Genomic DNA, 12,975 nt, shown 5'->3' on the forward strand with positions numbered 1-12,975 from the left:
GTTGGCTGTTCCAGAAGGAAGGCTTACACAAAGTACTAAATAAAAAGAATTTTAGAACTAGAGTGTATGTACTGACATTATAACAGGATTCATTAGCGCGAGATGCTGTTGATAAAAAGTTTGTTTTTTCCTGATATCTGAATTGTAGGGAAGGATGATTATATAGCCCCCTCCCTCCCCATGATCTTAAGTCTCTGGGGTCCCTAAGCTAATTCACAGTACATACTAAGGAGAGTCATTAATTTCATGCAGCTGTGTTAAGTGTTGAAACTTGTCTATTTTCAGGAATTGGCCCTGATGGTCACATTGCCTTCAATGAACCCGGCTCTAGTCTGGTGTCCCGTACCCGTGTTAAGACACTCAACCAGGAAACCATTACTGCCAACGCTCGCTTTTTTAATAATGACATATCTCAAGTACCTAAGCAGGCTCTGACAGTGGGTGTTGGCACTGTCATGGAGGCCAGAGAGGTGAGTGTTACTAAGTGTTGCTCCAGAACTCTTTAGTGATAATAAACTTTGGGAGGTTATTGGCTGATGTAGGTACAGTGGCTGAGTGAATACTTCCAACTTTACAGTTGGGGAAGTGAAAGTGGTTGAGTGCAGTGCTGGATGTGCTGCCTTTTGTATACAGTGTGCTTTATTGAAACTGTCCACAATGGATGGTCATGGCTGTGGAACTTTTTTTTTATAAGCAATGCCAGAGAGGTTTAGAGAATACTGTGCAATTGGCAGACATAATCAAGAGCAGCTCCCAAATGTATACAGCAGATCAATTTTTACTTTATGGAAAATCTTTTTGGTTAAGGAAATGTTCACAAGTAACTGTACACCAATTAACCTTGGTTAAAGTTGAATTTACTTGGTTGGGATTTTACTTCCAGGTAATGGTGTTGATCACTGGGTCACACAAAGCTTATGCTCTCCACATGGCCATTGAGGAGGGCGTGAACCACATGTGGACCGTATCAGCCTTCCAGCAACACAAACGCACCATCATGCTGTGTGACGAAGATGCCACACTAGAGCTCAAGGTCAAGACCGTCAAGTACTTCAGGGTGAGCAAACAAAATAATTTCAATATCATTTGTAATATATATAATTTGTCATGTCAAACAATACTGGTTTGTAGATTCTACAGAGCCTCTTAATGAACCTTTTTGTCTTGATTTTTCCTGTCAACCAGAGTTGTATCCCAACCCCTCCTTGTGATGAGTTTGCTGAGACAGAGTTTGGTCCTGATGGTGGAGTACCAGTAGTTTTGTGAAGGTTTGCCTAAGTCCTTGAACCAGTTTTTACTCTGCTGTATCGCCTTCATTTTTTCCACCTTGGAAGCATACAGCATTACAGTTGTTCATTTAAAGACAGAATATCTTGCTGATCTTTCCCTCTTCTGCCTCATTGCCATTATCCCTTCCCTATTTAAAGTTTATAGAACTCTCCTGAACTTTAGAATTTCTCCCAGACATGAACCTCATCAACTAACACTGGTAAAGTATAGCTTGCAAGAGTTCCAGACAACAGGTAGTTTCTCTTGTCTCCCATATCTGGTTGTCCTTTCTGCAAAACCTTGCTGAACCTTCTGCTGTTGCCATTGATGCTACCAGAGTCCTTGACAAATGTTCTTATCATCCTTGTGTGCCCACTCTGTGAGTGACTTAAATAAAGCTTTAGTTGCTGATGTTGCTTCCAAAATTCAGTACCAGTAACATTGTTTACTCACTTCCTGTCAACATTTGTGAAACTTTCATTTACAATAAGAAAAATGTTCTATGGGTTGTCTACGGTTTCCTTCACTTGTCGCTCTTGAACAGTGATCACTTTCACCTAATATCAGTTTAATTCATTCCCTTAAGTACAGTACAATACAGTAGTCATTTTCACTCAGATCCATTCTTAAATGATTTTGATAATTCTCAAGGAATTATATTATCTCCAAATAATGATACAATTAAAGAATTAAGAATACAGAATTTGTTGATTTTCAGATTTTTATATATATTTATATAAAGCTATTGTGTACAGTGGCCGCAATTGAAATCTTTACATTTTTGGCGCAAATGAAATGTTTACACGGCGTGCAGTGTAATGATTTTAATTGTGTTCCCGGGCATACACAAATGGGAGGAGCTTGTGATCACATCACCGCCTCCCACACACCCCCAGCCACCAGCCACCAAGACCACTCGCTTGAGTGAGCCACGCTCTCTGAAAGAGAGAGGTGCAAATATACATATCACCACCACCCGGCATTCTTTACTTTTGCGCCCACTTTGAGAGCCTATATCTCCACTCAGACTGAACAGAATGGGTCGCAACAAGCTCACAATAAATGAAAAAGCTCGGGCTTTAACCCAATTGGAACTGGGGATGTCTGTGATACGTGTAGCCGCAGACTTAAAAGTTTCAAGGCAAGCCATATACCACCTCAGAAACGCAGCGGCGACTTGCCACCCAGCGCTATACCGAAGAGGAAAGTGGGATCTGGGGCAGTTAGGAAGACTTCACCAAGGACAGACAACATCCTGAAGAGTGAAGTGATATCTGATCCTGCTGTAACAGGTTCTACACTGAAGAAAAAGCACCCAGACGACCTCAAACATGTGGCAATCAGGACCGTGCAACATCGTCTCCAGAAAGACCTCGGTTTACCGACCCGGCACACCGCTAAGAAGCCTCTTCTCACCGAGGCTATGAAGAAGAGGCTTAGACATTCCCAGCTCCAATTGGGTTAAAGCCCGAGCTTTTTCATTTATTGTGAGGTTGTTGCGACCCATTCTGTTCAGTCTGAGTGGAGATATAGGCTCTCAAAGTGGGCACGAAAGTGAAGAATGCCGGGTGGTGGTGATATGTATATTTGCACCTCTCTCTTTCAGAGAGCGTGGCTCACTCAAGCGAGTGACCTTGGTGGCTGGGGGTGTGTGGGAGGCGGTGACGAGATCACAAGCTCCTCCCATTTGTGTATGCCCGGGAACAATTAAAATCATTACACTGCACGCCGTGTAAACTTTTCATTTGCGCCAAAAATGTAAAGATTTCAATTGCGGCCACTGTATACAGTACTGTTCATGAATAATACATTTCATGAGCAGTATAAATGTTTCTACCTTTTTTATGAATCACAGCAACTCATACTTTTCATGATCAGCTTCAAGGTAAATAATAGAAATTAGACAAAATATTAGAGGCAAAATAGACCAATTTTGTTCTGTCCGGATATATTTTCGGACAATTTTATTTTCTCTTTTTATATTATATAAGATAGAACCCACCTGACATCAGGTTAAGAATTGCATATCATTCATTTTCTATTAAACTGGAGTACTGTGTATTTTCTTTTTGAAGTATTGTGGGAAAATGTCATTCTATCGCTTAATCTTTAGGACATAGATTAACTCTTCTTTTATTCTTATTGGTGTATAATGCATATGGTGCTCTAACAATGTATATGGTGCTCTGACAGGTCTGATTATGGGTTTACTTGTGTTTTGACGGGATAACGAAGTTTGGGTAACGTTAGGTTAGGTTCCTAAGTATTTTTAGACTTCTTTCAGGCATGTGTTGTGGAGAATGGTGGTTCTGTTGCATTGTACTTTTGTCTGTCAAATAACACAGAGAACTCTTTCTCTTTCAAAGTTTAAGTCTGAAGCAATTTTTCATTCTACTAATATGACAAAGCCTGTACATTATCTCTCAAGCAATTACTATTCACACTAATACAACAGATCTTGTGAATGAGGATTTATCACTTCTCTGTGCTGAGATGAACTCTAGTAAATAACCACTATGACTTTTACAGAATCTTCATGATATTCATTCTTGCCTGATGGAGACGGAGCCTTGATAAGGTGATGGTTGCATGGGTGTCTGCTTGCTCAGAGTAGTTCATCAGTAGATGTGAGACATTTGTGTAATAGATCACCGCACTAAAAGTAAACGTATGCTAACATTGGTTATGCCATCTCATCATCTGTATTGGATGACACCATAATTGATCAGCTTTGCACAGACTTGGTTTAATACCTTACTAACCCAACTGGGCTCCAGGATTTGACCCAGTGTTGTGGTGTTCTTTTAAACTGAAACCTAAATCTAAACCAAATTATGTGTTGATCCCCAAGACTGACAATGTTTTATTTTTGTTTAAATATGGTCAATTACTACTCACTGAGGGGATTAAAATGCTGTATTTAAATCACTGAAATATATTAGGCAAGAAACTTTAATATATTATCACAGTACAGTGTATTTGAATATAAAGAAATATTTTATAATTTGGTTTTAAGGAATAATTTAACAATCCCTAAGTTTTCTTACAAGTTCATAATTTGTAGATACAGTGGTCCCTCAGTTAACGAACGGTCCGATTAACGAAATTTCGGTTAACGAATTACCTCCCATAAGGATCTTCAATTCGGTTAACGAACAAAACTTTGATTAACGAAATCCTTACGAAAAACACGTTTTGTTGTGAGCATCAGCTGATGGGCTAGTCTTCCAATTCAGTACAGTGGTCCCACTGTTAACGAGCACAATCCGTTTTAGAAGGTTGCTCGTTACCCGAAAAACTCGTTAACCGAAACCATTGTTTCAATGGGTTTTTGGGTAATTGGTTCCAGCTCACCGAAAATTACCTAGATTCAACAAAAAAGATAGAAAAGTACACTTACTTTGAGGTGTGTATGTAGAAGGCTCCTGGATGATGATGATGATGATGATGATGATGGGAATTAGAATGGGGGTGGAGGAGAAGGGAGAAGAGAAGGCATTGGGATGGAAGAGAAGTCACCCCATGGCGCCATTTCACCCATAAAATTTGAGTTCTCTTGGTGTAATTCAAGATATTTTCTTTAAATCAACACTGCACTGCATTATATATTGTCAATATGTAAAATAAATTTCAAAATGACCAATAATTTGCTTGGAAACACAGAAAAAAAGCGTTTAGTTGAAGAGAGTCTCAAGCAAGATGTTACCTCCACTGAAAAGACACAAAGACTGACGCCTGTATGGTGTGTTGGTAGGCTGGATGGCGTGCATGAAACTAGTGACCTTACCTTCAATTATGTTCAATAATTGTTAAAATGACTAAAAAATTTAATATTAAACTTTTGAAATAATTGAATAGTATAAACTTCTTGATATTTACTAAAATGGTAAGGAATTTAAGCCCTAGAACCGATTACTGTACTGGCGGACTAATACTACAGCTGGTGGACCGCCAAATGCAAGCGAAAACATGTTCAGGTCGGCTCGTAAGAAACTCGTTAATCGAGGGATTGCTCGTTAACCGAAGTTAAGAATCTTATGGAAGGTAACTCGTTAACCAAGGCACCACTGTAATCTGTTCTATATTTACATTCGTTTCCAGTGGATTAAATATCAAGAACGTTGTGCTTTAATATTTTTTGCATTTTTTACATTACAATTATTAGTCATTTTAAAATTTAGTTAACATATTGATAATATGTGCAGTACAGGGAACTAGTTTTTTGTGCGCCCATCAGCCGCTTGACTCAGCCACCAGGTGTCAGTTTGGCTTTGTGAACATCAATTTTGTTGGTGTCTTGAATATTTTTGCATTTTTACATTAAAATTATTGGTCATTCTGAAATTTAGTTAACATATTGATAATATATAGTGCAGTGCAGTGTTGATTTAAATATAATAATCTTGAATTACACCTAGTGAACTTAAAATTTTATTGGTGAAACTACTGCATCAAGCATGGGTCCCCTGAAAGGTGATTTCTCCTCCATCCCCACTTCCTTCTCTTCTCCCTTCTCCACCCTACTTCTAATTCCCATCATCATCATCCAGGAACCTTCTACATACACACCTCAAAGTAATTGTACTTAAGTGCATTTTTTTTTTTTACTTTGTATGTACTTTTCTGTGAGCTTGAACCAATTACCCAATATCCCATTGAAACAATGGATTCGGTTAACGAAATTTTCGGTTAACGAACGACTCTGTGGAACGAATTGTGTTCGTTAAGCGAGGGACCACTATACAGTAGTGGACATTTTTTTTAAAGCTTATTAATCCAACATTTAATACAGGGTCAAAGAATACAACAGTGGAATATAATCATAAATGTAACATGTCTCAACTTTTCTCCAGCAATCTTTATTCTCCCCGATACTTTGTTTCTTGTCAGTCCTACTGCAGTATACATTTCTTTACTCTGTCACTCATGTTCATTTGTCAATACAGCGCTAAATCATTCTCTGGTTTTCTCGTTATCCATGGTTATTGATCCCCCTTTTTTTATGTACACCCTCCAAAAAAAGTCCTGTCGCCTCTCCCCTGAAACATGAACCTACGGGAGAGTCAGGCTCGTGAACTCGAAGCCTTTATGGACAGAATAATGCATTGGTCTACTGCTTCTGGTTCACGAGTCTGAATATCTCATATGTTCGTGGTTCAGGGGGAGGTCAACGAACTTTTTTGGTGGGTATACCATGAAATATGAAGTCATTACACTTTGCTGCCTCCAGACATGAGGATTGTTCCCACCACAAATTAATAGACTTTCCTCATTAATGCCAATACCTTTCATTTTGTGGATATTTTTTCTTATTAGGCAGGTGGAGGGGGGGGGAGGGTGTCAGGTGGTAATGATAAGTTGTCTGTGTAGTCAGAACTGTAAAAAAATAAAGTTACCTAATAATTTTCTATGGGATTTATTTATTTTTTCTAAATTGGTTTATATGGAAGATATATATACTGTATTTGTAAAGATAGTTTTGAAAAGTACCACAATTTATGGGATAGTTGTGACCATTGGTTTTGTATGCCGCAGATGGAGTGGATTTGACATCTCAGATTGACTTGTTGCCTTTTATGTTGTACATTATTTCACATCTGATTAATAGTACTGTACTTGTATCTTCACACGTGCAATGCTTCACAAGCACTCCCCACAGTTGAGTGTATGTCATGTCCCAAGATGCTCTCTTTTTATTGCTAGTACCTTTTCACAGCTTAAACACTTTTGGTTTTTCAACATGCCATTTTAGCAATAGTTTTTACTTGTATTAATACAGTATTCCTCTCCTTACTTAGTGTGATATACATAAATTTTTTAAATTATTCAATTTCCATTTGTCTAAACATCCAATCATATTTTTGCTTTATTAATTTTTGCTGATAAACACAGAAAATTATTCTTCAATTCCTGTTCCATTTTTTATTAATTTGTTGCATGACAATACAATTTTATACTTCTTGTATCCTAGAGACCAGGGAGCACATACAGTAGGCCCTGCTTAGATTATGTCAGTTCCTTTGTTTGGTGTATTCCATAATTTGTCAGTCATTGAAGAAACCTCAGTAAAACTGTACACAGATATGTAGGCTTGAATCAGTAAGACTGCATGGCACATTGAATTCTGTACTTGCATTGACTCCTTTCAGAAGATATCATTCAGTTTCATCAATTTCTTGAGATTTGTTTATTGATTTTTGAATTGCCATACAATATAATGTTGCCCTCCAAGTATATTGATATGCCATTGCCACTATCCAAAACCAGTAGAATATTGCACAACCTCCTTGTGCGTACTCTACCTCCCTCACATCAAGTCCCAAGAATAGTCTACAACAGTGGTTCTTAACCTTTTTTGATTCACGGACCCCTTTGAGAATCTGGTGAAAGCTATGGACCCCCTCCCTAGAAAAATGCACATAAGCACATAAACACAACTTTCCATGCAATGAAATACTTTATTTTATTGAAAATTCATTACCTCATACAGTGTGTGACATACACAAAGTATGAATAAAGTAAACATTCTAGAAGTCAAAACCTGACGACGATGACAATTGTATGTTACCTGACCGTGTACAGTAGCATCCCATGCCACCCTACAGATTTACTGGTTTTCTTCAGTAACCAAAAATACATACATAACATCTGGTATATATTGACAAAAATTGAACAACTTAATATAAAAATATAGTGAACATAAATGTTAAATTTTTATCTGACCTTCACGGACCCCCTTCAAAATACTGTACAGATGTAACTATATAGTATAGGTACGTACAGTAATATTCTCTTGGAAAGATGAATCATTTTGCTTGTGGTTAAGCTATCATGTTAAAAAACCTGTGATGATGTGAAGTATTAAGCCAATCAGAATAGAGTTAGTTAGCCTCCTGCAATAGGGAATTAGAAGGTAAGATAAAAAGTAAAAGCATTTTTATGTAGTTTTCTGTCTTTGCTTGTGCTTATACTATGTTATGTAGTCTGGTATTATCTAGTGTGATATATAAGCCAGTGTATCATTTACAATACAAAATATTGCAAGCTTTAGTTCTTACTTACAGTATAAGTGCCTCCCATGCCTAAAAGGTGCATTAAGGGTGTCAGTATTTCCTTGATGTTGCCTTCATAAAAACATCTGTTTGTAAAATTGGGTTTGATTAATTTCTTATTCATGTTGTACAGTAATGCTCTTATAACTCATTGTCATAAAACTTTATATTTTAGGCCTGATTTAGTGCTGGTAAGTATCATTTTGAGAAGCCATTTTGTGCAGACTAAATGATATATTTTGTATATAGTAATATTGTATTTTCCTCCTAAACCTGGTGTAATAATAATAGCTGTACGTAGATGTAGATTAACAGATTTTATATACAGGGTATATGACTTGTCCTCTGTGTTGCTTGATAATTTATTTTCAAGATTTTTATGTGTGGCTTGGTTTAAGTATATATTTTGTGTCTTGTTCCCATCATTTTGTTAAAGGTGAAAACCATGACAAGTGGAGAGCAGGGATGGAGTGAATACAAGAGCTCAGTATTAGAATGAAAATACTTCTAATGCCTAAGAATACAAATAGGAATACAAAGAAACCGTATCACTCAGAATGCAAATACTGTACCAGGTTGACAATCCCTTATCCGAAATTCCAAAAACCTAAGACCTCTGAAAACCGAAGGTTTTTCTGTGGAGCAAAACTTTTTTTATTTTTTGTATTTATTTTTGTATTTTTTTTACAGGGATCAGCCCACCGGTGCACAGATCACCGACCCACATTGGGGCCTGGGGGCAAAACGTAATAATAATAATTTATAGTAAATAAAATTTATAATAAAAAAAACAAAAATAAAATAATGATAATAATAATAATAGCATTAATAATATTAATAAAATAATAATAAAGAAATACAAGAATGAAAAAAGATCAAAAGTGAGAAACACGACCAATATCTATGAATTATTATTATTATTATTATTATTGCAGTATTAGTAGTACACTTTCGCCCCCCAGGCCCCAATGTGGGTCAGTGACATGTGCCCGAGTGGGCTAATCCCTGTAAAAAAAAAATAACCATTCTGAAATCTGACAAATTTCGAAATCTGAAACACATCTGGCCCCAAGGATTTCAGATAAAGGGATTGTCAACCTGTACCTGTATTTTATGAATGCATTTATGAATATTATTGGTTAAAAACTAACTCTATTGCTATAAGTATGATATGTTGGTAGATGATTTTATGATTGGTATTCAGTTTATGTATATCAAACCCACATTGTAGTAGATATATTTATTTATATTTTCCTCTTACTGTAGTGCAGTAACACTCTGTATTACTACTATTTGGCAAATAAAAATTTTTAGTGTACATAATACTGTATAGTACCTGTACATGTTTGGCACACAAAATAATTTTCTTAACAATTGCCTATAATAATGACTGATATATATATAAATTTAAGGCCAATGTCAAATAGGAATCAGAAATTATTATTCAAACAAATTTGATCTTCAATTTGGCATCACACGGGCTTACGTCTCACACACGATACGAACATGTCACCAACAACCAATTCCCCACAGTGATGATCGTTGAGAGTTTTAGGTTATTTACTAAGTGTTCAAATATTTAATTTTATTGTATGATATTACAATATAGCTTCTCGGGTGACTTGTCATGGATTTAATAAGCCGATTGTACATCCAAAAAACTCTCTCTCCATTCATCCAAAAGTAAATTCAGCAGCCAAGTATATGGTTATTTCTGTCAAAACAAATATTTTTCGTCAGATTATTCTGCGATTATTAATACTTTGCCCGAAGATTCAAATAGGAATGTACTAAATACATACTGTATTTAGATTTCCGATTGTAATGTATATGAATACGTACTCCATCCCTGGTGGAGAGTTAGGTCATGATTCAGGAATATTACCACACCTGTTTTAAGTATATAGCTCTTCCATGGTCTTTATTTTATACTCTTTCAAACACTCATTAACTGTCACTCTGGATTTTATAGTTTCTACTCAAGGTTTTTTTTTTGCTTTTAAAATTTAGTTAGAACAGAGATCTCTGAAAATAGATAATATAGAATCACACTTAATATTTATATCCTGTGGAGCCTTGCAAAAGATCTGAGATAAAACACTTTGAAGCACCTCACAGGCAGGGGATTGTAGTCATTCTAAAGGAAAAAGTACTGTTGTAGGCAATGAATGCATTACAGTCTACCCTTAGTCATATGCATTACAAAGCCACATGAGCAAAATGATTGTCTTGGGGTAGTCCTTCACCCAAATCCTCTGTAACGAAAAAGGTGGATTATACTCCAGACATCAGTACTTTACTTGGACTGTCAAGAGCTTCCACAAATAGTTCTGTGGACATACCTGATAGAATAGGTGATTTTCATGTTTTTTGTCTATTCGTTGTTACTTCACAGTTGTGGCTTTTGCTAGACAGTTGTTTGAACGTGTTTGGTATTTGGTGATATTGAGGTAGTTTAAGTTGGTAGTGATTTTCTTTTAAGTTATGTCAGAAGAAATGATTAATAGATTGAGTTAATACTTTTTTTCTTTCTTATGCATGAAGTGCTAAAGTGTCAGGGAACTGATACATGGACATTGATCTCCTAATGTGGCCTTACTGGCATTTGAGCAGACAAGCTATAAGATGCTAATATAACCATCCTCACTGGTTTCAGAGTTAACTTTCTGATTTATGATGATTCCTAGTGATTTAAATGGGTGAGAATGCTGCAATTTATTCATTGCTCATAGCAATTGATTGCCCTCTGCTGTCCATTATTGCTCACCTTATGGCCACCTCTGTCTGTTAGGTGCTGGCAGTGTTACATCTTTCACAGATTTCATACTTAAAGATTCAGTTTATGACCTGCACTAGAGGATATTAGGCATTTTTTCTTATATGGAAGTGGTGAAGAGTTTTATGACAATTTGCATATATTTCAGGACTTGTGGACTGTGCATTGCAAGCTCATTGATGATCCAATGATGGTAACGTTTACATAATTTGGTGATGACGACACAGGGTTTACAGCTTCATCGTTATCCATGACCAGTAATTAAGAAATCTAAACATCTTATACCATGAATGCAGTTTTATATTTTGTCTGATGAATAGATCTTTGCAATGAGCATATGTAAATTAGAATTAGCCTTTGATTAGAATTAAGTGGGTTCGTGGTTTGATGAAATGCCTTTAGGTAAAGTGACATATCATTGAAGTGTGTATTGTCTGATTCCATTTGGTGATTTATAAAACTATGCCTTGTGTGTGCAGTTGAAGTAGGACTATTTAAAAGTTCATTAAAAGAGTATTTTTGTATTGTTAGTGGCGGTCATCTACACGTGTTTGATGGTGTATCTGCCTACCAGCGTAAGTTTTGATTTATTGCTATGGTATTCAAGGAACTGGTATCTCCTATTGTATGATATATACCAGAAGTGAATCTGAAGTGAATCAAACTACTTTGCTTATCACTTATTGTTGATTATTCTGAGAGTTTGCAATGATCACAACCTATTGAATTTCTCATGAGTTTGATACCTTTTGGAGGTATATCACAGCTTAAGCAACAGTGAGTAACCCTGTTTTAAAAATACTCTAGTTCCAAGGATCATTTTGTAGTTTACTCTTTTTTGATGTGTACATAACAATTAAAAGGGTTTAGTTTGCCTAGTGTATTTTGTATTATCAAGTTTTACTGTATATCTGTGTCCAAAGATGTGACATGTTAAAAGAGAAGAGAATACATCAGGGATTATGTTTTTTATGGACAACTAAAGAAATGTTTGATAAGCTGATCTCCAAGAGTTACTGGCACATTGGGGCGTCTGTGTTCCTTAGAGTAAATCAGGTGGTTGTTCCCCACTAACTCACTTGCACAAGTTTAAGTTATGAAGGTTATGGTTCCCTTTGCTTAGTAAGTAGAATTTTGAACAGTGCAATCTTGGTTCATGTGAGAGGCTTCTGTTAGAAGGATAGAACTTATTACATGATTGTAGATTTAAAAGAAAATTAGTTACAATACAGTATAAAAATTTAAGATAAGATTTTTAATCACTTTATACATAATACGCATGACAGAAAATTCTTAAATTTTAATATAATTTAGACCTTCAGTTAAATACTAAGAATTAAATTATAGTATTTAGTTAAAATAATTTCTCTTAAGAAAACAAGTTTTGGAAGATGCAATTTTGTTGGATTGACTGATGTGTTTACAGTAAGTACTTAATGGAAATGTTGTAAACAAGTGATTGTATTGTGGTTGTATAAGAAGTTGAAGCAATATGTCCATGTGTTTTAGTGTGTAAGGTCTATTGTTCCTTAAAGAATTTTATTCTTATATTTGGTTACTATACTACAGTACAGTACTTGTGACTGAGCCATAATTCTAGATAAAGCTTTTTAAACAACTTTATTTTGGTTTAATTAACATGCCTTATTGAAATACAATACAATATAGTAATAGCTTTATCTGGCAAAAATAGATGACCATACTAACATTGGCATCTTTAGTGGAAATATTTGTTGTGTACTGTCAAAATTCTCAGAGTGTGAGGCTGTAGGTATCCTGTTTACATGAACTAATTTTAATAATTCTCTGAGTCTGCATTTCATTCTCTGAAGTACATCAGAGATAACAATACTGTACCCTATTTCCTATAATACTCAC

At 35.8% G+C, this 12,975-nt stretch overlaps 1 protein-coding gene across 3 annotated transcripts in view; it reads left to right on the forward strand.

The window, feature by feature from the left end:
- Positions 1-12,716, forward strand: part of LOC121867275 (glucosamine-6-phosphate isomerase-like) — a 29,146-nt gene extending 16,430 nt beyond the window's left edge. Inside the window, exons 5-8 of one of the 3 annotated variants that reach the window (XM_042367153.1) lie at positions 286-470; positions 884-1,057; positions 1,186-1,268; positions 11,246-12,716. In XM_042367153.1, coding sequence (XP_042223087.1) covers positions 286-470; positions 884-1,057; positions 1,186-1,266 — 440 coding nt within the window. In that variant the 3' untranslated portion in view covers positions 1,267-1,268; positions 11,246-12,716. Of the gene's footprint in view, positions 1-285; positions 471-883; positions 1,058-1,185; positions 1,269-3,798; positions 3,848-11,245 lie in introns of all 3 variants that reach the window. The other 2 variants (XM_042367155.1, XM_042367154.1) reach the window with 2 other exon arrangements.
- The last annotated feature ends 259 nt before the right edge of the window (positions 12,717-12,975 follow it).

This window comes from Homarus americanus, unplaced genomic scaffold (assembly GCF_018991925.1).
Source record: "Homarus americanus isolate GMGI-L3 unplaced genomic scaffold, GMGI_Hamer_2.0 scaffold6317, whole genome shotgun sequence".
Classification (NCBI taxonomy): domain Eukaryota; kingdom Metazoa; phylum Arthropoda; class Malacostraca; order Decapoda; family Nephropidae; genus Homarus; species Homarus americanus.